This window comes from Leucopleurus acutus (genome assembly GCF_964270905.1).
Source record: "Leucopleurus acutus genome assembly, chromosome: 8".
Lineage (NCBI taxonomy): Eukaryota > Metazoa > Chordata > Mammalia > Artiodactyla > Delphinidae > Leucopleurus > Leucopleurus acutus.
In genome coordinates this window covers 84,824,106-84,850,201 of record NC_139151.1, presented here as the reverse complement: position 1 = coordinate 84,850,201, position 26,096 = coordinate 84,824,106, and the positions used below count along the sequence as shown (strand labels likewise).

Sequence of the window (26,096 nt, the reverse complement as noted above, 5' to 3'; positions counted from 1 at the left end):
CAGGTATTTAAATCTTTCTCCTCCTCCATCCGGACTCTCAGAAGTCTTCTTTTTTTATATCACAAATCTAACAATATCCTACCCATTCTTCCATCAAGAATGCTCAGAAATTACATGCCCTTCTGCTGAATTCTTAAATTAGCACATGCACAATATAACTTCTTCTGGCACCGGAGAATTGATTCCTACGCGATCCACCCTGTCTTAGTCATTCGTCAGCTCAGGCTGCCATACCAGAGAACCATAGCCGGGGTGGCTCACAAACAACAGACATTTATTTCTCACAGTTCTGGAGGACGAAGTCCGAGATCAGGGTGCCAGCATGGTCAGGTCCTGGTGAGAGCCCTCTTCTGGGTTGCAGACTATCGACTTCTTATTTTATCCTCATGTGGCAGAAAAGAGGGCAAGAGAGCTTTCTGGGGTCCCTTTTATAAGGGCATTAATCCCACTCACGAGGGTTCCCCTCACTAGCTAAGCACCTCCCAAGGCCCCACCTCCTAATACCATCACATTGGGGGTTAGGATTTCAGCATAGAAATTGCGGAGGACACATTCAGTCCATAGCACACCCTGAAAGAGGCAAGTTCCTATTCCACAGGTCCCAATGCATCTCGGGTGGTAGGTACCAGGGCACGCAATAGACTTTTACGTTCCTGTACCACGGGATCGCCTCCCCTAATGCAAAGTGCAGAATCGGCTGCCTCTCGGTGACAAGCTGCTGTGGCCTCCCCACCTGCCTGTTTGGACCCACGGCACTGAGAGAAGAACACAGCCCTGAAGTCTTGAACAGCGGCAGAGAACACCATTTCCTCGAAGGCGCTCTCTGGAAAAAGCCAAAATGCCTTTCTTTCCATGAATGCAGAAAACTCATGTTGAAACTAGTTCCGAAAAATGTTTATTATGCCACAAACGCATTGTCCTCATACACTTTATCTGAAGTTCTTTACATATTCAATTATCTTTTTTCTTCCCAAGAACGTAGATAGTCCCTCATATGACCCTTGTCTACTTTTTGAACTTCCTAGCGCAGTTCAAGAAACGTGTCGCAGGCAAGCGTGCAGGCAGCATGGTGAAATGGAAAGCAAGCCCGATCGTGGGTCAGTGGGCTTGGGCTGGAGGCTTCGGGCAGGTCGGTCCACTTCTTCAGACTTTAGCTTCCTTCTCTGAGGTCACCAATGTCCTCTGTGGCTTCTTCAACTGTCTGGAGGGTGATGAGGAACACAGAGCCTCTGGGTTTGCGTGGAACTCTGTGTTCACTTCCACAGGGCACTTTTGGCCACCTGCCTTTTCTCGGAGTCAGCTGTCCAGGTATCCATAACCTCCATGAGGTCAGGACACTCTTCAGAAAAGGGACCACATCTTAGTCACAGAATATCAAACAGTGGCAGCCATCTTCGCATTGGTGGGACAACACAAACAGATTTGATTTCTTCTCAACTTAAGGTGTTCCTCCCATATACTGCTCTTAAACCTGCAGTATCTCGTTTAAAAGAGTGTCTGATTTAGCATGCTGTATTTTTAGCCATCTCCATCGACTGACTCAGTATTTCATGGGGTTCTACACAGCTCACCATGATTTTTCTGCATCCTCTTAGCCAGCTGGAGCCAGACCACCGCACACCGTGGGCTCCTCTTCTGCGAGTCACTGGTACATCCAAAACACAGACACTGTCTTGAAAGCATGTGCCTACACTTAAATTACACTAAGGTCTTGGAAGTTCATTTTAACATACAGTATTTCCAGGCATTTACCAAGTAGACAAAGTACCAGGTTGATGTCATTGCACTGATGAAATATTCATATCATTGATAAGGCGGGACAATGTAGCTGACTTTATCGGACTCATACCGTTTGCATGAAAAGGCTGAGTTTCTTTGGCTCTTTGTTCATTCAAGTGCACAGAATACCTATTTGGATAGACTTAGGCATTGTGTTAATCTGTCAGTAAAATCTTGCACTGTCCAAAGTGTTTTGCAAACTGATTTAGGTTTTGGACTACAACAAGCGGCCATTGGTAGAAATATACCATATATACACATGGAAATTACAAAAATACATTTTATTTATAGCTGATTTTTTTTTTAAGTAACAAAAAACTAACACTATGAAAGATCAACCGGCATACCAAAAGGACACTACCTAATATCATCAGGACAAGAGACTCGTTTGGGGATTCCATGACACAGCATCTCCAGAACATTCCAGAAAGGGCAATTTGCCATTGGGAAATAAAAACAGCTTCTTTGAAAAGTCTGTGCTTTGACAGTTTGACTCTCCCACTCTAATCAATTCCACTCCTACTCTTCTCTGAATGTTAAAATTTCCAGCTTCTTCTCTCAATAAAGACCAAAGAAACTCATGAGGAGAATGGAAAGATGGACTCAGAGGGGATGGATACAAGCTGAAGCTAGATGGATCATGGGTGAGAAGGCAGGACAGGACCTCACTCTCCAACAGACACCAAGTAAGTCCCCAACATTGAGCATAGCTCCCAAAGTTGGTGAGGACACCACGGTGTCCCCTCCCCTGGGCTACCTGAAGTCAGCACCTGTTTTGCTTTTGCACTGACAGTCAGCAGCTGGTGCCTTAGGGCTGAGAGGTATTGTCCACCCAGAGCTCTGGAGGCTCACCTGCCACGCCAGGGAGGCTGATTTGCAACATCACGGTCATGAGGTCAGAAGCCTGCCATTTTGGCAAAGGTCCTCCTATGTCTATTAACTAACTATGGGAAGGAGTGCGGGAGGGGACTGGCTAACTCCATACACCTTTAAAAATGTTATTTACATTTAAATGTAAATCAACAGGTTTTCTGCATTCAGAAGCTTCTATGAACAGAGGCTGCAGCCTGGGGAGACTGGGTCCACTGTTCCTGCTTCTAACAGGCATCAATGACTATTTCCTTTTGTATCACTGGGCAGCACATGCTGGACATCATCGCTGAAGAGACAGAGGTTTCCTTGTAAAAGTCGATGTGTCTATCGTCCCCAAAAAGAGAGAAGCTTCGTTCTCGGGCCACCTTCGTTGCAGGGCAAAGAAAACCTGTTTTTCTTTTATAGGACCTTTAAAGCTCTTAGCACCGATTCTCTTCCAGCCAGAGCTCAGCTTGCAGAATACTCCATTTCCAGAATGACAACGCCTTTTCAAAAACCTGTCAACACGAATCCACCATTCCCTCTCATCTTCTCTCTTTCTTGGCCTTTGTTGAATTAATTGCGGGGGGAAAAGAGTCAGGACTGTTCATAGGTGCAGTCATTGACTGACAGTCCTGATTTTCATCCAATTTATTTGACTTTGAATATGAGCCTTTCAAAGAAAAGGACTCAGCTCTCTTGGCTGGAGTCAGTGTCTCCCTTGGAGACGGGAGGTGATTGCAATGATTACAGCCATGGCTGAATGAGAGAGAGTACAGTCTGGGACTTCATCACACGCCTGCATTGCCTTTAACACAGAAATAGAGTTAACATGCAGAGGTCACCGAAGATAGAGCTGTGCTCTCCCCATTCTGGTGATGATGATTTATTAAAATATGGCATTGGACAGGAATCTGCAGATCTGCGAGCATCTCTCGTGACTAAGGCTCCGTAGGGAAATACACCCTCCGTTCAAACAGTTAATGTAACAGAGTATCAAACATATGGTCCCACATGGGGACTTGTTGACATACAATCAGTTGAATAAGCCAAGCATCCAGTTGTTCAAGAGTTTCCTGTTCCCCAGAAGCCCCACTGTTCACGTTTTTAGAAACTGAGGGTGAGAAAAACGCCCACATCGTCTGTGCCTCCAGACCCATCAAGCCAGGCTGGAGAAGACCAAAGACTGTTTCCTCAGAGTCTGGAAGTGGGTGAAGGCATTAGACCTGGAACTCAAACATGTCCGTCTGCTTCTTGGCCAGCTTGGCCACCTCTTCCCGGATGGCCTTCACCAGGGCCGCTGTGGAGATGTTGGTCAGGGGCGTGTCGGACGGGTCGTTCTCCGCCAGGCTCTGCTGTGAGGCTGCTGCGGAGGGCAGCGGGGCCTGCTCCAAGCTGGGGTGCAGCCCGGCTGGCTGGCTGTACTGGCGAGGGAGCCTGGAGGGCGAGCTCTGCTGATACCGGGACCGGGGGTAAGCCTCGATGTACCCCGGGAGGGGGACCTACAAAGCATGTTGGGAGAGAAGACAAGGACCTGGGGTCAGGAAGCGGCTCAAGTCATAGGACGCACTCGATACCAAAGCGGGAGGGAACTGAGGACAAGGAAAGAGATTTAGAAGAAAGTGAAGGCAACGCACCGTTGTATGGATACAAAAGCTGGAGTCTGTTTGGAAAATAGGTGATTTGGACTCACTGGATCTGCTGGTTGGATGAATTAAATACGTGTTTTAAACAGTATGCAAGCAGTGGGCACATACCTGAATCTACATCTGAATCTACCTGGCTACCTTTTTAATATAAGCACCATCTGGCCAAAAGAAGTGTTGTTCTTTATGGATGTCAAAGGACTCGCGGGAGAGACCTTCAAGACGGAGGAGCTGAAAGACGCGGAGATCACCTTCCTCCCCACAAATACATCAGAAATACATCTACATGTGGAACAACTCCTACAGAACACCTACTGAACGCTGGCAGAAGACCTCAGACCTCCCAAAAGGCAAGAAACTCCCCATGTACCTGGGTAGGGCAAAAGAAAAAAGGAAAAACAGAGACAAAAGAATAGGGACGGGACCTGCACCTCTGGGAGGAAGCTGTGAAGGAGGAAAAGTTTCCACACACTAGGAAGCCCCTTCGCGGGCGGAGACTGAGGGTGGGTGGGAGGGAAACTTCGGAGCCACAGAAGAGAGCGCAGCAACAGGGGTGCAGCGGGCAAAGCGGAGAGATTCCCGCACAGAGGATCGGTGCTGACCAGCACTCACCAGCCTGAGAGGCTTGTCTGCTCACCCGCCAGGCGGGGCAGGGGCTGGGAGCTGAGGCTTGGGCTTCAGAGGTCAGACCCCAGGGAGAGAACTGGGGTTGGCTGCGTGAACACAGCCTAAAGGGGGCTAGTATGCCACAGATAGCCGGGAGGGAGTCAGGGAAAATGTCTGGACCTGCCGAAAAGGCAAGAGACCATTGTTTCGGGGTGCGCAAGGAGAGGGGATTCAGAGAACCACCTAAGCAAGCTCCAGAGACAGGTGCAAGTCGCAGCTATCAGCTCACACCCCAGAGACAAGCATGAAATGCTAACGCTGCCACCACTGCCACCAAGAATCCTGTGTGCAAGCACAGGTCACTACCCCCCCACACACACCCCTCCACCCCAGGAGCCTGTGCAGCCCACCACTGCCAGGGTCCTGAGATCCAGGGACAACTTCCCCAGGAGAACACATGGCACACCTCAGGCTGTTGCAATGTCATGTTGGCTTCTGTCACTGCAGGCTCACCCCGAATTACAATTATGACTACTGTACCCCTTCCACTCCCCAGCCTGAGTGAGCAAGAGAGATCTAATCAGCCCCTGCTTTAACCCCTCCTGTCTGGGCGGGAACAGACGCCTGAGGGTGGCCTACGTTCAGGGGTGGGGCTAAAACAAAAGCTGAAACCCGGGAGCTGTGCGAACAAAGAAGAGAAAGGGAAAGTTCTCAGTGCAGCCTCAGGAGCAGCAGATTAAATCCCCACAAGCAACTTGATGAACCTTCCATCTCTGGAATACCTGAATAGACAATGAATGTTCCCCAAATTGACGCAGTGGACTTTGGGAGCAACTGTAGACTTGGGGTTTGCTTTCTGCATCTGACTTGTTTCTGATTCTTACGTTTATCTTAGTTTAGTTTTTAGTGCTTGTTATCATTGGTGGATTTTTTATTGGTTTGGTTGCTCTCTTTTTTTAAAGTTTATTATTTTTTTAATTAAAAATCTTTTTTCCTTTTTTTCTCTTTTTGTGAGTGTGTATATGATGTTTCTTTGTGTGATTTTGTCTGTTTAGGTTTGCTTTAACCATTGTCCTAGGGTTCTGTTTGTTTCTATTTTGTTGTTTTTTGTTTCTTTCTGTGATTTTGTCTGTTTAGTTTTGCTTTTACCATTTGGTTTGGGGTTCTATCTGTTGTTTTTTGTTTTTTTTTTTTCCTCTTCCTTTTCTTCCGAGCCGTGAGGCTGGCAGGGTCTTGGTGCTCTGGCCGGGTGTCAGGCCTGAGCCTCTGAGGTGGGAGAGCCGAGTTCAGGACATTGGACCACCAGAGACCTCCTGGCCCCACATAATATCAATCAGCGAGAGCTCTCCCAGAGATCTCCATCTCAACACTAAGACACAGCTCCACCCAACGGCCAGCAAGCTCCAGTGCTGGACGCCCCATGCAAAACAAGTAGCAAGACAGGAACACAATCACACCTGTTAGCAGAGAGGCTGCCTAAAATCATACTAAGGTCACAGACACCCCAAAAAACACCACCGGACACAGCCATGCCCACAAGAGGGACAAGATACAGCCCTACCCACCAGAACACTGGCACCAGTCCCTTCACCAGGAAGCCTACAAAAGCCACTGAACCAACCTCACCCACTGGGGGCAGACACCAAAAACAATGGGAAGTACGAACCTGCAGCCTGCGAAAAGGAGACCCCAAACACAGTAAGTTAAACAAAATGAGAAGACAGAGAAATATGTAGCGGATGAAGGTGCAAGATAAAAACCCACCAGACCAAACAAATGAAGAAGAAATAGGCAGTCTACCTGAAAAACAATTCAGAGTAATGATAGTAAAGATGACCCAAAATCTTGGAAATAGAATGGAGAAAATACAAGAAACGTTTAACAAGGACCTAGAAGAAGTAAAGAGCAAACAAACAATGATGAACAACACAATAAATGAAATTTAAAACTCTCTAGAAGGAATCAATAGCAGAATAACTGACACAGAAGAATGGATAAGTGACCTGGAAGATAAAATAGTGGAAATAAATACCGTAGAGCAGAATAAAGAAAAAAGAATGACAAGAATTGAGGACAGTCTCAGAGACCTGTGGGACAACATTAAATGCACCAACATTCGAATTATAGGGGTCCCAGAAGAAGAAGAGAAAAAGAAAGGGACTGAGAAAATACTTGAAGAGATTACAGTTGAAAACTTCCCTAACATGGGAAAGGAAATAGTCAATCAAGCCCAGGAAACACAGAGAGTCCCATACAGGATAAATCCAAGGAGAAACACGCCAAGACACATATTAATCAAACTATCAAAAATTAAATACAAAGAACAAATATTAAAAGCAGCAAGGGAAAAACAACAAATAACATACAAGGGAATCCCCATAAAGTTAACAGCTGATCTTTCAGCAGAAACTCTGCAAGCCAGAAGGGAGTGGCAGGACATATTTAAAGTGATGAAAGGGAAAAACCTACAACCAAGACTACTCTCCCCAGCAAGGATCTCATTCAGAATCGACAGAGAAATTAAAAGGTTTACAGACAAGCAAAAGCTAAGAGAATTCAGCACCACCAAACCAGCTTTACAACAGATGCTAAAGGAACTTCTCTAGGCAGGAAACACAAGAGAAGGAAAAGACCTACAATAACAAACCCAAATTAATTCATAAAATGGTAATAGGAACATACATATCGACAACTACCTTAAATGTAAATGGATTAAATGCTCCAACCAAAAGACACAGACTGCCTGAGTGGATACAAAAACAAGACCTGTATATATGCTGTCTACAAGAGACCCACTTGAGACCTAGGGACACAAACAGACTAAAAGTGAGGGGATGGAAAAAGATATTCCGTGCAAATGGAAATCAAAAGAAAGCTGGAGTAGCAATTCACATATAAAACAAAATAGACTTTAAAATAAAGACTATTACAAGAGACAAAGAAGGACACTATATAATGACCAAGGGATCAATCCAAGAAGAAGATATGACAATTGTAAATATTTATTTATGCACGCAACATAGGAGCACCTCAATACATAAGGCAAATGCTAACAGCCATAAAAGGGGAAACTGACAGTAACAAAATAATAGTAGGGGACTTTAACACCCCACTTTCACCACTGGACAGATTATCCAAAAAGTAAATAAGGAAACACAAGCTTTAAATGACACATTAAACAGGGTGGACTTAATTGATATTTATAGGACATTCCACCCAAAACAACAGAATAAACTTTATTCTCAAGTGCTCATGGAACATTCTCCAGGCCAGATCAGATCCTGGGTCACAAATCAAGCCTTGGTAAATTTAAGTAAATTGATATTGTATCAAGTATCTTTTCCAACCACAACATTATGAGACTAGATATCAATTACAGGAAAAAAACTGTAAAAAGTAAAAACACATGGAGGCTAAACAATATGCTACTAAATAACCAAGAGATCACTGAAGAAATCAAAGAGGAAATCAAAAAATACCTAGAAACAAATGACAATGAAAACTCGACGATCCAAAACCTATGGGATGCAGCAAAAGCAGGTCTGAGAGCAAAACTTATAGAAATACAATCCTACCTCAAGAAACAAGAAAAATCTCACATAAACAACCTAAACTTACACCTAAAGCAATTAGAGAAAGAAGAACAAAAATACCCCAAAGTTAGCAGAAGGAAAGAAGTCATAAAGATCAGATCAGAAAGAAATTAGAAAGAAATGAAGGAAACGATAGCAAAGGTCAATAAAACTAAAAGCTGGTTCTTTGAGAATATAAACAAAATTGATAAACCATTAGCCAGACTGATCGAGAAAAAAGGGAGAAGGCTAAAATCAACAGAATTACAAATGAAAAATGAGAAGTAACAACTGACACTGCAGAAATACAAAGGATCATGAGAGATTCCTACAAGCAGCTATATGCCTATAAAATGGACAACCTGGAAGAAATGGACAAATTCTTAGAAAAGTACAACCTTCTGAGACTGAACCAGGAAGAAATAGAAAATATGAACAGACCAATCACAAGCACTGAAATTGAAACTGTGATTAAAAATCTTCCAACAAACAAAAGCCCAGAACCAGATGGCTTCATAGATGAATTCTATCACACATTTAGAGAGGAGCTAACACCTATCCTTCTCAAACTCTTCCAAAATATAGCAGAGGGCGGAATACTCCCAAACTCATTCTACGAGGCACCATCACCCTGATACCAAAACCAGATGAAGATGTCACAAAAAAAGAAAACTACAGGCCAATATCACTGATGAACATAGATGCAAAAACTCCTAAACAAAATACTAGCAAACAGAATCCAACAGGACATTAAAAGGACATACACCATGATCAAGTGGGGTTTATCCCAGGAGTGCAAGGATTCTTCAATATATGCAAATCAATCAATGTGATACACCATATTAACAAATTGAAGGATAAAAACCATATGATCATCTCAGTAGATGCAGAGAAAGCTTTCAACAAAATTCAACACCCATTTATGATAAAAACCCTCCAGAAAGTAGGCATAGAGGGAACTTACCTCAACATAACAAAGGCTATATATGACAAACCCACAGCCAACATCATTCTCAATGGTGAAAAACTGAAAGCATTTCCTCTAAGATCAGGAACAAGACAAGGTTGTCCACTCTCACCACTACTATTCAACATAGTTTTGGAAGTTTTAGCCACAACAATCAGAGAAGAAAAGGAAATAAAAGGAATCCAAATCGGAAAAGAAGAAGTAAAACTATCACTGTTTGCAGATGACATGATACTATACATAGAGAATCCTAAAGACATTACCAGAAAACTACTAGAGCTAGTCAATGAATTTGGTAAAGTAGAAGGATACAAAATTAATGCATAGAAATCTCTTGCATTCCTATACACTAATGACAAAAAATCTGAAAGAGAAATTAAGGAAACACTCCCATTTACCACTGCAACAAAAAGCATAAAATACCTAGGAAGAAACCTACCTAAGGAGACAGAAGACCTGTATGCAGAAAACTATAAGACACTGATGAAAGAAATTAAAGATGATACAAACAGATGGAGAGATATACCATGTTCTTGGATTGGAAGAATCAACATTGTGAAAATGACTATACTACCCAAAGCAATCTACAGATTCAATGCAATCCCCATCAAACCACCAAGGCCATTTTTCACGGAACTAGAATAAAAAACTTCACAATTTGTATGGATACACAAAAGATCCTGAATAGCCAAAGCAATCTTGAGAGAGAAAATCGGAGCTGGAGGAATCAGGCTCCCTGACTTCAGACTATACTACAAAGCTACAGTAATCAACACAGTATGGTACTGGCACAAAAACAGAAATATAGCTCAATGGAACAGGATAGCCTGTTCAAAGACAGCCTCTTCAATAAGTGGTGCTGGGAAAACTGGACAGCTACATGTAAATGAATGAAATTAGAACACTCCCTAACACCATACACAAAAAAAACCTCAAAATGGATTAAAGACCTAAATGTAAGGCCAGACAGTATAAAACTCCTGGAGGGAAAACATAGGCAGAGCACTCCACGACATAAATCACAGCAAGATCCTTTCTGACCCACCTCCTAGAGAAATGGAAATAAAAACAAAAATAAACAAATGGGACATAATAAAACTTAAAAGCTTTTGCACAGCAAAGGAAACCATAAACAAGACAAAAAGACAAACTTCAGAATAGGAGAAAATATTTGCAAACGAAGCAACTGACAAAGGATTAATCTCCAAAATATACAAGCAGCTCACGCAGCTCAATATCAAAAAAACAAACAACCCAATCCAAAAATGGGCAGAAGACCTAAATAGACATTTTGCCAAAGAAGACATACAGATTGCCAACAAACACATGAAAGGATGCTCAACATCATTAATCATTAGAGAAATGCAAATCAAAACCACAATGAGGTATCACCTCACACTGGTCAGAATGCATCATCAAAAAAATCTACAAACAATAAATGCTGGAGAGGGTGTGGAGAAAAGGGAACCCTCTTGCACTGCTGGTGGGAATGTAAATTGATACAGCCACTATGAAGAACAGTATGGAGGTTCCTTAAAAAACTACAAATAGAACTACCATACGACCCAGCAATCCCACTACTGGGCATATAACCTGAGAAAACCATAATTCAATAAGAGACATGGTACCACAATGTTCACTGCAGCACTATTTACAATAGCCAGGACATGGAAGCAACCTAAGTGTCCATCATCAGATGAATGGATAAAGAAGATGTGGCACATATATACAATGGAATATTACTCAGCCACAAAAAGAAACAAAATTGAGTTATTTGTAGTGAGGTAGATGGACCTAGAGTCTGTCATACAGAGTGAAGTAAGTCAGAAAGAGAAAAACAAATACTGTATGCTAATACGTATATATGGAATGTAAAAAAACGGTACTGATGAACCTAGTGGTAGGGCAGGAATAAAGATGCAGACATAGAGAATGGACTTGAGGACCCAGGGAGGGGGAAGGGTAAGCGGGGACGAAGTAAGAGTGTAGCATTGACATATATACACTACCAAATGTAAAATAGATAGCTAGTGGGAAGCAGCTGCATAGCACAGGCAGATCAGCTCGGTGCTTTGTGACCACCTAGAGGAGTGAGATAGGGAGGGTGGGAGGGAGATGCAAGAGGGAGGGGACATGGGCATACGGGGATATATATATATCCATATAGCTGATTCACTTTGTTATACAGCAGAAACTAACACAACATTGTTAAGCAATTATACTCCAATAAAGATGCTAAAAAATTAAATAGACTTTAAGTATATATTTTTATAAAAAAAGGACTCAGGGATTTATCACTGATGATAATAGCTAACACTTAATGAGCCCTGTGCTAAGGGCTTTCCAATCGTGGTCTCATTTAATTCTCAAAACAACCACCTAGGAGGTAGGTATTGTTACCCTTATTTTATAGAAGAGGAAACTGAAGCAAACAGTGCCTCAGTCGAAGGTGCCACAGCTAACAAGCCACTGAGAGACGCAGCTCCAGGCTGGGAGTTAGTCACTGTACTATACTGTCTTGGATCTGGAATATGATCTTGGTTTCTTGAAAAAAATTTCTCTTTTCATTAAAAGTGGAAGATACACAGTTCTATGCTTTAATATATGGACTCTTATAGTAATAAGGACAGGGCAATGATCCGGAATTCAGGATCAACTTTCCCACAGAAACAGTGCCATAAAAGGGGATGCTGTTCCACGGTAATCCACAAAAGGCCTTTATATCCAATAATGTTAACTGCAACACCGCAAGATAAATGCCCACGGATGACGTAGGTATGGGGTGCTACCGTGAATGGGACACATGTAAGGAGTCAGGCAGCTTTCTGGGAGAAGCAGCTTAGCTGAGTCTGGAAGATGAAGAGGCTGTTTTTCAGAAGACAAGGTGGGAGGGGCATTCCAGGCAGAGGGAAAAGCAATGCAGAGGCCTGGAGGTACACAGAGGAAGGGGCACCCAGGGAGGTTCAGTGATTTGGTCTGACCAGAGAGGGTATGTGGGGTATGAGGGGAGCTCAGGAAGACAGGCAGTCAGGGCCAGATCAAACAGCTGCTGAACGCCAGGCTACGGAGTAAAGTTTTCTATGGTACACTTCTAAGGAACTGAGTGTGTTTCCATTCCTTACAGAGATGTCTGGGTGCTGGTGAGGATGGAGTGGGATGGGGTTGGGTGAGGATTCAGAATTTTGTATGGGCAAATGTGTAGTAGGAAAGCAGGCCTCTCCCAGTCCCTGCCAGAGGTTCTGACAACCCCTCCGGAGAAGGCCTGGCCTGGGAGCCACCAACGGGTGTCAGGCAGGGAGGGGAAAGGTCTGTATTTTAGGAAGGACACTCTGGAGGTGGACCCACTGGAGGTGGAGAGGAGATAAGTTCTGAGGCTACCTCAATGGATCAGGTAAGAGTCGGGAAGGACCCGAGTGAGGGAAGAAGTGATGGGATGGATGTCCCAAAGTTTGGGGCTTTAATTCCGCTACAAGACCTGGTAAAGGAAGACAAAGTAGCAAATATATTTCACTTGCATCTCAGAGGAAAATCAGAGCCGGACTGTCCGAGCCCTTGGGCCACACAGCTGGGAACGCACAGGTGACTGGGGGCTAACAGAGAGCCAAGGCCAGGACACGGGACTTGCCTGTCAGGTCTCAGCTCAAACTCCCTCTCTTCCGGGAGACCTTCCCCAGTCCCCTATTAGCTGAGGACTCCCTGTAAGGTCCTTCCATGCACTTTGTCTAACATAACAGTCATCACTCACAATATCATCGCCTGTCTCAGGCATCGACTGTGAAGGCAGAACTGTGTCTCACCTACTTATCACTGTGCACCAGTGCCCAGAACTGTGCACGGTACACAGTAGGGAGTGTCTCAGACCTGGGGTTCTGAGCGGCACAATTTGAAAGTCACCGAAGGATGACCAGCTGGTGCTGTATGTTTGTGAAGGAAGCTGCCATGTCCCCTTTCCCTGCATTTCAAGTTCAGCTGGAGCTGAGGGTCAGTGTCCAACTCTTGAGACCTCCCAGTTCTGCAGCATAAAGCAACTTGGTGCTTGTGGCTGGGACAGGCCAGGGACACCTGATGCCACTGGAGTGGCCTCAGGGTAATACTCAGAAGCAGGGAAGATGAGGAGATGACACACTCTTCCCCCCTTACAGTAGAGGCAGGCGGGAGCCACCACACCTTGCGGGCCAAAATCCAGAGCTGGCAAACACCACTTCTTCCCTAGCCAGTGCCTGTGGCAGGCATCACCTATTGATCACAGCACACTTTCCTGATGAGCCTGGGAACCCCCTCTCAATCCCTCTCCATCCAGCACCAAGGATGAAACGTATTTTTCAAGCCAGGTCCAGGTGATTTTATACAAGCTAGCTCCTTATATCTGGATACCTGGGATCAGGAGGGTCAGACATCCAAATGATGGTGCGGGCTTTTTTCTTCTCACATGGATGTGGACGGTGAACATTTTCCCACTGGAGTATCTTTCTCAAGCCCACATCTGGTCCCTCTGAGCCTCCTGTGCTGAATTTCAAATGCAATAAAGCACCTGACCTCCCAGCTTGGTTCCTGGCTTCCGTGCTCCACGCATGGGCACGCAACCCTGCTTAACTGAAGGTGGTAATGGGGCTCCAGGAAAGACCCATTTAGGCTGCAGCAATCACTTTCCTCTTAAAAACAACTAATAGGAAACTAGCACTCCGTCACAATGGGGGGTGGCATGGTGATCAAGTCCAAAAGGTGATCAAGTCCAAGGTGATCATGTCCAAAAGATTAAGTTTTGATTTGCTGGGCTCCTTTTCCTTCATCTTTAAAGCAACATGAACCCAAAGGTATCTGGATGTCACCATAAGCCTGGCTAAGTATTATCTGTAAGTATCTTGAAGGCAAGGGACAAGGTTTGGTAAATACTTTTGCTGACTCCTGCAAAGCACCCAGTGCACCCTGCATGCAGAGGGTGAGCTGACAAAGCTGCAGGTCTACTGCCTAATTAGCACAAGTATCAACTACTTTCTGAAAAGTACACATTATGTTTAGATTCCAAGTGGCATTATGGAGGTGAATAACCTCTGAACTGACCAACTCACACCCAGTGAGTTCAGCTGTTTAGAAGAGCTGAGCATGACAAAGGAAGCAAAAAAGGCCCACAAACAACCAACAGAGATGCCATACACTCCCGCATTTAGATTTGTAGACTGAACAGTAGGGAACCCCTCCAGTTACTCTCAGAGACTATTTACTCCAGCTCTACAAACAACTCTAATGAGCTCAGACATGCCTCATGTGCAGATAACAGAGCATTAGGAAAAGCATATTTAAAGGTGAGTATGTATCTGAGAGTGGGGAAATTGAGCAAGGTGTGAGCTGGGAGCAAGGTCAGAGAAGAAAAAACATACTAAGCCTTATAATAATTCCAAAAATTATAATAGTTTAGAGATGTCTGACATAGGGGCAATAATTCTACATACCGTCAGAGCCCATCTGACAAATGTCATTTTAGTACAGTGAGCCATAATAATGATGCTGAATCATTTGTTAAAGACAAATTAAATTATGTTTTTCTTTTAAAGAAGGAGGGGAGAAGGATGTAATTCATTCCAGAATTTAAAAATTCAGGGTGGCATATATGTTTTAAATGTTTTGGAAATTAAAGGAATAGCTTTATTAGGAAAATTAATATACGTAGGGTAGTTTTACCCTGATGATGTTGTTTAAATGTGGCATCACTACAATAAGAAGAGACACCAACGCTGAGGTTGAATTGAACCTGTAGGGGTAGAAAGTATGGACCCCAGGGGTTTGGACAGAGAGAAAAGATGACACAGGTGTCAATGTGTTTCCTAAATCTAGGATGTATTTCAAATGCTGAGACCAAACCCTAAAATGACATAGAGCACCACGGGGCCCTAGGAAACAGCCTGCCTTTCTTATCCATGATGGATGACCTCACACAGGGAGTGGAGCAACTCATTCTAGAGGCCATGATTGTGCTATTTTTGTTTGCTTGTTTTTTGTTTTTCACTTGTCAGTGCCTGACAGGTGGCTCAGAGGCAGGTTTGGGTGTGAATATCCAGGCTCATCTGGTTGCTGCCCCTCTTTGGTCCAGGCTGGGCCAGGTCCACTGCCATAAACTCCTACTAGTATAATGAAGGAAGAAACCAGCTGACCGTGAAAAGACAGTCTTCAGCTGGAAGACAGGCAGAAAGCTTTAGATCTACATGCAGAGTAATTCAGTCTCGGGTTTCTAATACTTCATTTTCTGGTATTGCATCTGAACTTTTCACAGGATTTCAAAGCTGAAAGGAACAAATTTAGTAAAGGCTTTGGAGCCAGAAAGATGCAGGTTTGACTGCTGAACACATCAGGGAAATAATACCTACATGACAGGTCTCGTGAAGATGAAATAAGATAACATAAATAGAACATCTACTATAGTGCCTGGCACACAGAAAATACTTAAAAAATGGTAGTTATTATAAAACTGTATTTGATTAAGGGTGCCCTCTGGAAAGAGGTGGAATCTGACTGAAGGCTCCTGTGTCAAAGGACATCACACTCCCCTCCCTGGCACTGTCTCCTCTAATAGCTGATTTTAGCCACCTGGTTGGTGGAAGGGGGCCTGAGATGACAAAACACTCATTCTCAGCCTCACATCCCTTTTCTCCCTGTAGGGTGTCAAGCAGGTAAAGTTGTGAGGGAATCAGCGAGGGTCTCACCGAATCAGCCCACTGGCTCGGGAGCTCATTCTCTCCTGCATAAGACATCCAGGCCTGGTTCCTGTAGGACGAGGGAGGCGTCGGGATGAAGTAGCCGGTGAAGCCGGGTCTGCTGGCAGCTGGAATGGCGAACACTGCCGGCACCGTATTACCTGGCATGGAGGAGATGTACGGGCGAGATTAGGCCGGCACCTCGCCCACTGGGCTGACATATGCACAAGCTGGGGGAAGCTCGGAAATGGGAGGACTCTGGCCTTGGGGGAAGGGCTGATGGGAAGGCATCACATCTCCACCTGCAGCCCCAGCCCTGCTCACCTGTCCAGACAGTAGTGGAGGCATCACCTGCTGGGACTCAGACCTAGCTTTCTAGAGAAGTGACGGCTCACAATCCTTGCCGAGCCCTCACCAACTCCCCCATCCCCATCCCAACACCCCTGACCTGCTGGGGTGCCAGGTGTTTTCCTCCCAGGAGGATGGGTATTTTTCAAAAGCCAAGAAGAGGAACCAAAAGGAATAGATTTCACTGGTGGCATTTCTGGACACAGTCTGCTTTAGTAAGTGTTGACAACCGGGTGTTTGCAGTTTTAGTCTAAAAGGTGTGGTTTGGATAAATGAAAAAACCCATTACGGCATGTTCAAACCTCTGGGTTCATTGACATTGTTTGTAATAGCAAAAAACTGGAAACAACCGATATGTCTCTCACTAGGGGATAGGATAAATGGTGGCATGTCACATAATGGAATACCATATGGCAGTGTGAACAAGTGAACTAGATCAACATGTGTGTAACAACCTGGAGAACTCCTGAAAACAGTGTTAAGCCGAGAAAACAAAGTGCAAAAGGAAAGGTACAGCTTAACATCACTTATGTAAATTTAAACTATACAAGGCATTAACATATACCACTGTATAGAGATACATATGGAGTGAAAGCCCATGACTTAAAGACTGTGATCACCTCTGGGGAGAAGGGGAATGAGTTGGGAGTGGATAGTTGTATCTGGAATGCTTTAAAGATATATATAATAATTTTTTAAAAGGCCTTAAGTCTGGCAAAATGTGAACATCCACCCTGACCGTAACCTATCTTAATATTTTGTCAGAGTTCAGATCTTTTTAAGAAATAAAAGCAGTAGCTCTTCTAGCCAGGGCTACTGAAGTCCAGAGGGGATCCAGAAATACAGTTGCTTTGATTCCTGACGGTGGCGGGTAGAAGGTGGAGAGCGGGGAAGACAAAGTGCACATCACGGGGGCTGGTGCAGGGCGCGGGCTTCTTCCAGGCCTTTCTCCTCTTGCCCACCTGAGTAATTTAAAGCCGACTGATCCAACTGTGCCACAGACACAGGGCCTCGGGACACCTGCGCGAAGGAGGCGCTGTCGTGCAGCTGGGCGGGCTCAGGCCCCGCGGACTCGGCCATCCTGGTCTTGCTCCCAATATCCGAGGTGGACCTGCGGGGGGGAAAGGGGCCGCCTTAGCCGCCTCCCAGGACCGCAGCCGGCCGGGCAAGGCGGGGCTCCCGGGGCAGATCACAGCCGAGGATGGCTTCGGCCTCCAAGCCCCAGGACGGCGGGGTCCTCAGGCCTGGGTTTGCCCCCGAATAACAAAGGGGGCCTACACGCCCAGGCCTGGAGCAGCCGTTGCGGTGGCCCGAGCTGGAGTCATTTTTAGATATTCAAGGTCAGTGCTCCCCTGAGGGTGACTCTCATGTCTCTGGGGAGTAGAACACTTAATTTCCACATAAAAATGAGCCAAGAATTAGCGCTGGGTCTTAGCTGGGGATGGTCGACCTAGCAGGTGATGACATCATCGGCAGCCAATGGGAAGGCTCCGTCTGGAGTGCGCCGCCACTCCCCCTCCTGACACCAGGACCGAGACCCTGGAGGGCTGCGGGGACTGCGTTCCCTGCTGCTACTGGCAGGAAGCAAGAAGCCCTAGGCTCTGGGAAGCTCGGGCTGCTCCCGGAAGCAGGTGCCTAGTACTTTCTGGGCATTATGAATGAAAGAACACTTTTTTTTTTTAAGTTCCACAGGCAAGCAGAGAATCTGGCGCATTTAACACCTCTCTCCACTTATAGCTCAGAAAGCCATGTAAGAAGAGGGGGCTGGGGTGAGGGCACAGGCCTCTCCCCCTAGTATAAAGGGTGCTGTAGCCAGGCTCTGCCTTCCCTTTGGTAGAGGCACTTCGGGCTCTCCTAAAATTAGAGTGCAGGGAGGCAAAGGCTGCCAGCCCACAGGGCCACCCTCTAAGCAGAGGCAGGCTGTCACAGTAAGAGCAGAAAAGAGGCGCATCGGGAGCCTGGGTTCCGGCTGCCTCCTCTCTCTAAGCCCCAGCTCCTCATCTGTAAAATGAAAGGGGAGGATGACTCCATCTCAAAGATTCTTCCCTGGTCTAACCCTCTGGGTTCGTAAGGAGGGCAGTGACCTCCTGGTATTTGGCAAGGATGGCAGACGGTGCAGGACATGAGAGGAGACTGGTGGTTGAGAGAAGAAATAAGAAATAGGTGCTGGGGCTTCCCTGGTGGCGCAGTGGTTGAGAGTCCGCCTGCCGATGCAGGGGACACGGGTTCGTGCCCCAGTCTGGGAAGATCCCACATACCGCGGAGCGGCTGGGCCCGTGAGCCATGGCCGCTGAGCCTGCGCGTCCGGAGCCTGTGCTCCACAACGAGAGAGGCCACAACAATGAGAAGCCCGCGGACCCGGAGAAAAAAAAAAGAAATAGGTGCTGGCCTTCAGCAAACATAGCTCAAACGACTGATTGAAAAGCTCCTCCAATCCAGAACCCTCAGGAGCAACTATTCCCCAGGGAGGGTCAAACACAGGCTGTGAGGATTAAACTACACATCAGGGTGGGTTGCTGGGGGCTCAGTAGTATAGGGTCTCTCCTCCTTTCTCCATCCCTCCTTCTCCCATTTGCTCACTCCCACAGCCCTGGCTTCCCACAGGCTGTTTCCAGGCATCTGCTACTCCTTTAGAAAACCATCCTAGGAAAATCCCTGGCTTCTACTCTGTACACTCGGCCACCTTTGAGGACTCCCAGAGCCTTTGAGATCATTTAGGTCAGTGCCCTCATTTTACAGATAAGGAAACAGGAGCCAGACAGGTGAGGCAATGTGCCTGGAGTTCCACAGCGCGTTACTGGCAGGTTACGGTGGAACCCTGGTCTGCTGCTTCCCATCCCACCCTAAGCTTGACTGGGGTCAAAGGGTGGTGTCTACACACAGCTCGGCATCCTAAACTGCTGGAAATGAAGGCAGGTCGTTTCTGAGGAAAACTCACTTCTTTTCACCATTTTGACAAAGTTCAGACCTGTGGCCCACAAATAGTGTGTGATCAGCATGTTGGAGGAAGCTATGGTAGGAGGGCCAGGGCAGTGGCCCGTACAGGCCCGAGGGCACGGGTGTTTCTCCTGGCCTTGGACATGATGACTATTCCAACCCCCGCAGGGCTCTTGGCTGTTGTTTCTTGTCTATCTTTATTTAAAACATGTGCTTTTTATACTATTACAGAGCAAAGAGATTGCTGAATATATGTTTCACAGCTGACCTATCCAAGTTCGTGGGCTTTCATCCTCTCCATCTTGCAAGTCAAGAGTTAGGGCAGGAGCCTAGACATGCTGCTCCCCGGCCTCTCGGACACTACCCCTCAATAACAAAGGGCCTTCTGGGTGCACACACCTGGCAGGAGGTGCCCAGACTTGAGGCGGCTGTTGTGACGGCCCAAGTTGGAGTAATTTTTAGATGTTCAAGGTCAAGATATGGGGCAGTTGGCCTTGGGTTTTTTCAATTGTGGATTCTACAGGACTTTCAGTTTTCAATGGTAAGAGAGTAGGTCAGACCTCTGTGGCCCCCACTTCCTTCCTTCATGGTACTTGGGGTGTCCCAGGCACATGGTTGTCTGTACAGGTGATGCACCCTGAATGGGGCAGGGCAGGAAGGAAATCTGTCAGGGAGGGGCGCACTGGACCAAATCTTCTGCAAATATTCCAAATAAGGCAAAGAAAGGAATGTGTTACCGCCTGAGAGAAGCGACAGCCACTGGGCCAGTCCGCGGAGGCACAGGTGGAGGGGGAGAGCCCATGACCATTTCAGGAAGCTGGGAAAACCTGTAGGCCTGTGAAAGAGACGAGCAAATAGAGGGAGATGTGTTAAAACCCAGTGCCCATCAACACACAGGTTCTTCTTACTTAAAAGGGAAGCAAACTTCCGAGGGTTAGACTTTCCTCCTTTCCTCAAACTTTCCCCTTCAATCTCCCTTAACATGTTCCCCGGCCCACTCTTCTATCTCATCTGCCACCATTCCCCCCTTTGCTGGGCCACTGCAGTCACAGAGTCCTTCAGTTGTTCTTAGAATCTGCTGAGTTCCTTCCTGCCTCGGGCTTTGTACATGCTGCTCCTTCCCCCTGCGATGCTTCTCTCCCAGTCCTTCCCGTGGCTCCTTCCTTCATTTCATTCATCCAGCCCCATATTCCCTGTGAGCCCCACTTACTCTGTCTCCATATTCTGTTTTATTTTTTGGCATAGCAGTTGTCACTCTGGTATGATATCATTGCTTACTTATTATCTGCCACAAACTAGACTGTAATGAGGGCAAGGGATTTGTTCTCAGCTGCATCCTCACGCCTGGAACAGTGCCTGTTATATCATGGATGAGCAATAAATATTAGATAAGGAATGAATCATTGATTGCGTTTACTTTCTCACTCATGGAAAGTGGGTTTAGTGGGGGAAAGCAATGGGTCTGGAGCCAGGAAGTATGGGTGGAGGCCCTAATTTGCTGATGACTTTATGTCCCTAAGCAGGTCAGGTGACCTCTCTGGGCCTCAGTGTATTCTTCTGAAATGGGGACAAGGATACCTTGCCCAGAGGGCGTGGGTGCAAAGTAGATCAGGCAAGAGAGTGTATGTGTAAGTATGTTGTGATCTATAAAGCACTATTCAAAGATAAGGGATCAGAAATGCCACAAAAGTGAAGACTTTAATCAACACAGGAGGGGAGAAAAGGAAAATGGTCAGAGACAGGACCAGACAGCCAGGCCACAGCCTCTTTGAGCAGGAGAAAATCTAGAAATGCTTTCTGCGAAGACAAAGATTGGCTTGTGCTTCTCATTCATTTTTTTCTTTAGGTATCAAGGCCTGCCAGATCTCTTGAGGAACAAGATCATAGGGCTGTAAACCTAAAGGCATCCAGACAGAAAGTAGCAGCAGAGAGAATCCATACACAGGATTCTTTAAACCGAATGAGGGCTTCTCCCTTCAGCATCATGGCAGGCTACCTACTCATAAGGGCCTCCCCAGTAAATAACAAGTAGATTCTGGATAAAACCTGGCTTTTAATGCATGTAGGAATTGCAGGATATAAGGAAAATCTTAAGGACTCCACCCACTACCCACCCCATCCCTTTCACATCTCAGCAAACTAAAATAAAAACTGTGAGCTGAAATCAGAGGTAGAAACAATGAGTAGCAAACAAATATGAAAGGTGGGATTGCCTGGAAAACAAATGCCATACTGGTAATCAATTAAGAGATCAAGCCTGGGATAGGGCAAGGTGAGGCAGGTGAAACTGAGACCCTTACAGCCAACCTGGAAGGGGATAACATCGGCTCCTCCCAGGGAGGAAGGTTGGTAATGCTCCCAGGCTCAGGAAGAAGCAACTGTAAGTCCTCTTTGGAAGAGATATTCCTAACCTAGGCTCTCGGGATTGGCACAGATTGAGATGAAGCAAAAAGGAGCTCATAATCAAATATCAGAAGACACACCAGAAAACATAAGTGAAAGTTAGAAAAAACAACAAATTTAGACCTTAAAGGACTTTAGAGTTTGAAATTTCCAGATACAAAATAGAAAGTAACAAGGTAAGAAATGTTTTAAGAAAATAACAGACCAGACAGAAACATTATCAGAAATGATCCAGCAGATTTGAAGAAGAACAAACAGAACTTTTAGAAGTGAAAAAATTACTGAAATAAAACACTCAATATAGGGGAATTAAGTAATAGATTTATCACAGATGGAAAGAAATATAAACTAGAAAATGGAATTGAGATTACTAAGGATGAAACACAAAGAGACAAGAAGATAGAAAATATACGTCTCAACAAATGACCCAATTTCGTTCCTTTTTATGGCTGAGTAATATTCCACTGTATATATGTACCACAATGACTAATAAGAACCTGCTGTATAAAAAAATAAACTAAAATTAAAAGAAACTCATTAAATGGATAAAAAAAGATAGAAAATATAAAAGAGAAGTAAAAGATATAGAGGATGGAATAAGAAGGTCTAACATGCAGTTAATCAAAGTCCCAAAGGAGAAAAGTTGGAGAAAGAAGAAACAATATTTGAAGAAGCAATGACTAAGAATTTTCCAGAACTGAAGAAATAAATAATCATTTTAGGAAGTACAATATATAACAAGAAGGATAAATAAAACAAAATACACACCTACATATACTGTAGTGAAATGGTAGAATACCAAAGACAAAGAGAAGGTCTTAAAAGCAGCCAGAGGAAAAAAAAGGCATATCACCTGTAAAGGGATGATACTTAGACTGACAGATGACTTTTCAACAGCACCCAGAAGACCATGGTATGCAAAGTGCTCAAAGAAAATAACTGTCAACCTGGAAATGTATCAGCAACAGTAATTTTCCAGAACAAGAATGAAAAAACATTTGCCCAAATCTAGAGGTACTGGCTGAATCAATATGGAAAGCGACATCACCATGCTGCATTTTCCTTTTTAGCATCAGTAAGCTATTGGGTCGGCCAAAAAGTTCGTTTGGGTTTTTCCGTAAGATGTTCCATAAGATGTTTTTTGGCCAACCCAGCGTGTATGCTAAGGTAGTAATTCAGGGAACCAAAATCTTAAGCTCCACTGGATCCTAAGCTCCTTGCGGTTCAGCAAGAGCATCTTTCTCATCCTGGCTCTCCCGCCTCACCAAGCAAAGTGCTTTGCACCTAGTAGTGCTATATAACTATTTGTTGAATGAATGTTGAGTGAACCAGGAGTCAGGAGACCCAGGCTCTCATCTTGATTCAGCCATTCACATTCTGTGGACATGTCATTCAGTCTCTCTGCATCTCATTTTTCTGTTTTTGGTTTTCCTTGTGAAATACGGCATTGGAGTAGTTCATGAGCTTCCAAACAAACATTTCTTTAGCCATGAAACCATTCTGACATGACCCGAATACATCACCAGATTAAAGCAGAACTGCTCTGGTTGAAGTTGGGGGTAGGGATGCCTAGGTGACTTTGGCCCTTTGCTTACCTGCATGATGACACCCTGGGCACCTCCCTGAACCCTACGGTTTTACAGAGTTTGAAAATCATTGTCCCGGAGGTCCTTCCAGCTTTGCATTCCATTATTATCAACAAACCAACAAGTAAGGATATGTCTTTCCCAAAATAGAGAAAGGGGTGTATAGCCCCTCTTCTCTCTTCTGGCCTCTCATGATATCAGTAGAGGAGACAGACAACTTATTTTTATCCCTGGTTCTTGGAAGGCTTATTCTGTAGTCAACACAGTTTTCCAGCCAAGAAAATGCATTTTATGTCTGTCTTGTAACAGTTCACCAAGGAATTGATGAAAAGTTCTGAACTTTTGACAAAAAGTACCAAGGGAGTTTCCTTCTTTGGATGATTTTTCCAGGTACAAAACAAGACTACACAGGAGATCAAGGTCTCCTTTGGTCTGTATCCTCGGGGCTCCCTGTAGCCACAGAGACCACATAAAAAGCAGAAAGGCTACCTGTGCCCTGTGCTAATGGCTGAGGAAAATCCCCCCAGGAGTGTCTTCCTACCTCCCCCTGTGCGGTTTCCCCATAGTTCTAAGTCCTCCTGGATTCGCATTCTGGTTCCCCTTTCCATGTGTTTGGAACCTGGCTCCCTGCGGGCTGCTTTGTGACTAGGATCCCACTAGAAGCTATTGCTCAAAACTGTTACCTAGTTCCAAGTTTCCAGTTCTGTGACAGTGGCCGTGAGGGGCCCAGTCTGGCACCCAAGGACACCATCTTTTGGAATCCCTGGCCTCTGGCTAGAAAGGAGATCACACACTCAGAACTGCAGGCAGTCTTTATAAATAGCTCTCAGGTCTCTGAGGTGGAAGGAGCCTGGATGTGACAAGAATAGACCACTCTTTGGGCTCAGAGGTTTGGTTGTAAAAGTAGAAGGGAAGGTGATCACAGTTTGCTCAAAGCTCCAGTCCTGATGTCCCTGGGCAGGGGGCGAGGGGGTGGGTCAGGGCCATTCTTTCTAGCAAACCCAGTGGAGAATGAGCCCGGGTGAGACCCACTGTGTGCTGGACCCTCCTTGCGCATGTGCAACCATCCAGAGGGGGAATCTGGTGAAGATCAACCTCAAGGGGTAGCACTAGAGGGGTGACAAGTCAAAGGGGCAGGCTGCAGCTGGAGGCACAGGTCAGGGGTCTCAGGCTTTGCACTGGTGGGAGCACAAGGAACAACAGGCCAAAGCCCCCCGCCCTCATTGGAGGCCCTTGTCCTGTGACAGCAAGTCAGCCTCAGGTCAGAGCGAACGTGCCACTCTTTCCAGTCCTGCTGACAATGCTGGGTTCCACTGCAAGGTGCCCCTTCCACCGCACCGTGCTGACCCTGCGAGTACTGCTCCGGGCACAACAAGTGTCTAAGTCTGCATGCAGCTACAAATAACTTTACATCCTGGTGCACAAAGTAGAATCTTCCAGCGGACAGTTCTTATTTAGTTGAAAACAGAGGGCATTGTAATGGAAGACTGACCCCATGGTGCAAACCCAGTGCTTATCTTGATCTGTCAGTTCACCAGGAGTTACTGCTGGAGCAACACTGAGGCTTCCAGGCTCTGGGAATCATAGAAGGTTCAAGCTGGAAAGAGCAGGAGACCACACCTCTTACCTTAACACGGGAGATATGGAAGCCCAGAGAGGTGAACTGACTCGTTCAAAATCACATAGCCAGTTAAGGGCGCTATCTCGCAATTCTGAGCTAAGGGTGGCGTGATGCAGAGGGCAGGGGTTTGGAGTCAGACAAAACTGGATCTGATTCACTTTGTTGTACAGCAGAAACTAACACAACATTGTAAAACAACTATACTCCAATTAAAAGAAAACAAAAACAAAAAACTGGAGTTGAATCCTGGCTTGATCTTTACCAGCTGCTTGACCTCGAGTAACTTACCTTCTCTGTGTCCGTTTTCTCATTAGGTGATGAAAGTAACAGAATCACACCCCCATTTCAAAGGCTGTTTAGAAGACCCATTTTATATGTTAATATGACATTTGGCACATAGTGGGTACTCAATAATTGATACTCTCTTCCTTTTGAGACAAGATAATATTTTGATATAGTAATTGTAGTAACCAAGACTTTGCCACTGCGGTTCCTTGAATCCAGGGCCCTTCCCCTGCCCCAAGCAGTGAGGGCATCGCACCTTCCTGCCCCAGGGAAGGAAGGCCACCCCCACTAAAGATGGCCCAAGAGCCAACTCTTACTGGCATTTCAAAAGTCCAAGCTACTGAATTGCAAGCATTTAGGATTTTGAATATCAAAAACCTAAGCCCTTAGAGCACTGAAGGCTGAAGGCTGATGCCAAAACAAGAGATTTGGAAGAAGTGAGGTACTGTTAGACCACTCTGCCCTCTAAACACCCTTAGGTTAGGAAGAAGAGGAGAGCTTCGATGCTGATGGGTCTGGAGAAGCACCTCAATCTGGGAGCACAGGGGGGCGGGGAGGTGAGGAGAGAATAAATATAAGGAAGATGCTAGAGAGGGGAGAGGGGCAAGGGCGTGTGTGTGCACGCGCGTGCCCGTGCACGTGAAAGAGAGAGACAGAGAGGGGGAGCGGGGAAAGGCAGAGAGAGAGGGAGAGAGAAGGCTCAAGCATGGGAGGAGGGGAAGGAGGATCTGGAGAGAGCTTTAAGCAGGAGGACCAGGACACAGCTGTGCTCTACCCGGACTAACACCTGCAGACTAGATGGAAA

The 26,096-nt window shown here is 45.6% G+C and overlaps 1 protein-coding gene across 2 annotated transcripts in view; it reads right to left on the bottom strand.

Annotated features, from left to right (window-relative positions):
* Positions 1 to 3,851: 3,851 nt before the first annotated feature.
* KIAA1549L (KIAA1549 like) overlaps positions 3,852 to 26,096 on the bottom strand; it is a gene marked incomplete at both ends in the record, with an annotated part of 278,395 nt that continues 256,150 nt past the window's right edge. For both annotated transcript variants that reach the window (XM_082843999.1, XM_082844000.1), the window contains 4 exons: positions 3,852 to 4,133; positions 16,121 to 16,272; positions 17,422 to 17,570; positions 20,134 to 20,231. In XM_082843999.1, coding sequence (XP_082700125.1) covers positions 3,852 to 4,133; positions 16,121 to 16,272; positions 17,422 to 17,570; positions 20,134 to 20,231 — 681 coding nt within the window. The remainder of the gene's footprint in view (positions 4,134 to 16,120; positions 16,273 to 17,421; positions 17,571 to 20,133; positions 20,232 to 26,096) is intronic.